Source organism: Salpingoeca rosetta (genome assembly GCF_000188695.1).
Source record: "Salpingoeca rosetta unplaced genomic scaffold supercont1.6, whole genome shotgun sequence".
Classification (NCBI taxonomy): domain Eukaryota; class Choanoflagellata; order Craspedida; family Salpingoecidae; genus Salpingoeca; species Salpingoeca rosetta.
Genome location: NW_004754928.1, coordinates 892,976 through 894,755, shown reverse-complemented (window position 1 = coordinate 894,755; position 1,780 = coordinate 892,976). Strand labels below are relative to the sequence as shown.

General features: G+C 54.8%; 1 protein-coding gene across 1 annotated transcript in view; it reads left to right on the top strand.

Moving 5' to 3' along the window:
• Nucleotides 1-1,780, top strand: part of PTSG_02757 (uncharacterized protein) — a gene marked incomplete at both ends in the record, with an annotated part of 12,043 nt that overhangs the window by 9,439 nt on the left and 824 nt on the right. Inside the window, 4 exons of the mRNA XM_004996202.1 lie at nt 85-214; nt 402-586; nt 829-1,016; nt 1,382-1,660. Of these exons, the coding sequence (XP_004996259.1) occupies nt 85-214; nt 402-586; nt 829-1,016; nt 1,382-1,660 (782 nt within the window). The remainder of the gene's footprint in view (nt 1-84; nt 215-401; nt 587-828; nt 1,017-1,381; nt 1,661-1,780) is intronic.

The window sequence follows — 1,780 nt, the reverse complement described above, 5'->3', positions numbered from 1 at the left end:
TGTTTGCGTGCTTTGTGTGGGGTTGTGCAAATGCTTGCGGAATCACTTACACGATGTGTGCATGTTTGTCTCGATCATTGCCAGGTCATGGCATTCACAACACGAGCTCGCACAGTGCAGACTACAACTACAACGACGACGATGATGGTGATGATGACATTGTTGACGCTTTGGGGAGCCGCACACCCGTCAACTCTCTCACGCGCGGACTCGGGTGCGTTTGTTTGTTAACTGCGTTGCTCGAGTGTGTAAGGGATAGGCTAGGAATGCTGTCCTTGCACCAGTGCTCCAATACTGTGCTTATCGTGGCGATACACACGTGTGCATGCACAATCACGAGCAAACAACAAACTCACACGCAACGACGCATGAACACGTATGCACATACACGCATGCACCAGGCTGACGGTTCCGGACTTTTCGTCCGTGTCCCCGGTGTTCAGCGGGTGGTGCGTGCCAACAACGCTCGTGCACCTGATTGGGCTGTACTCGCCAACGGAGGTGCTGCGCGCATGCGACGACTACAGCGACGCGTTTGCCGCCGCTGCGCTCCTCACGCTGCTGGGCGACTACGAAGAGGCCCTTTGTAAGCATGTGTATTCTTGGTGGCGTTGTTGCTCGTCGCTTGCACACCATGCACGCGCTGATCACCGATGCTCGAGATTGCTTCTCACACGCATTGCATGATCAAATTCGCACACACACACACACACAGATTCACCACACACACACACACACACTCACTCACACACTCTCACACTCACATTCGCCACTCATACACAACACACACACACATGCGTTCATCCGCATACATACACAATTCACCAGGGCGACTGCTGACTGCTGCCAAGCAGGACTACTTTGATCGCCTCGCAGGGCGGTTCGACACAAGCGCGCGCGCACTTGAAGCGTTTGTGTGCTCGGCCGTGCGCGGATTTGTGCACATGCAGAAGGAGCGGACTGGCCTCGAGGAGGAAGTGGCCGATGGACTCAAGCGCATCTTGGCCGTTGCTGGCGTGAGTACAACTAAACATGCCTTGATGTCTTTGCTCTCTCTCACACACACGCACACACACACACACACACTCTCTCTCTCTGTCTCTCTCTCTGTCTCTCTCTCTCTGTCTCTCTCTCTCTCTCTCTCTCTCTCTCTCTCTCTGTCTCTCTCTCTCTGTCTCTGTCTCTCTCTCTCTCTCTGTCTCTCTCTCTCTCTCTCTCTCTCTCTCTCTCTCTCTCTCTCTCTCTCTCTCTCTCTCTCTCTCTCTCTCTCTCTCTCTCTCTCTCTCTCTCTCGTGGATGCACTTGCGTGTCTTGCATTCCCCATCCCTGCCCTTCCCCTCACTTCTCTGCCTCCGACACACCGTGTGTCCACGCTGTGCAGTACTTTTTCGAGGATGCTGGTCTACCAATAGATGTGTTTACGGACCTGTTGACGGAGGCGTGCAGCGACCACCCGTCTGTGCTTGTGTCTCTCGTTGTCGACGCCCACCGCCTGCACGCGCAGTCCTCCGCACCATCACCCAACGGCAGCACGGATGATGATGGCAATAGCGAACATCATGATGATGATGATGTGCGTGTGCGCTTTGGGCCATCACCCGTCTTCCTTCGCCTGAACCAGCACGTCTGCCTCGACACCGCTAAGGACATGTTTCAGCAGGTGCGACTAGACGGGAGTGTGTGGGTGGGCGCGCGCTCGTGTGTGTGTGTGTGTGTGTGTGTGTGTGTGTGTGTGTGTGTGTGTGTGTGTGTGTGTGTGTGTGTGTGTAATGAAACAATG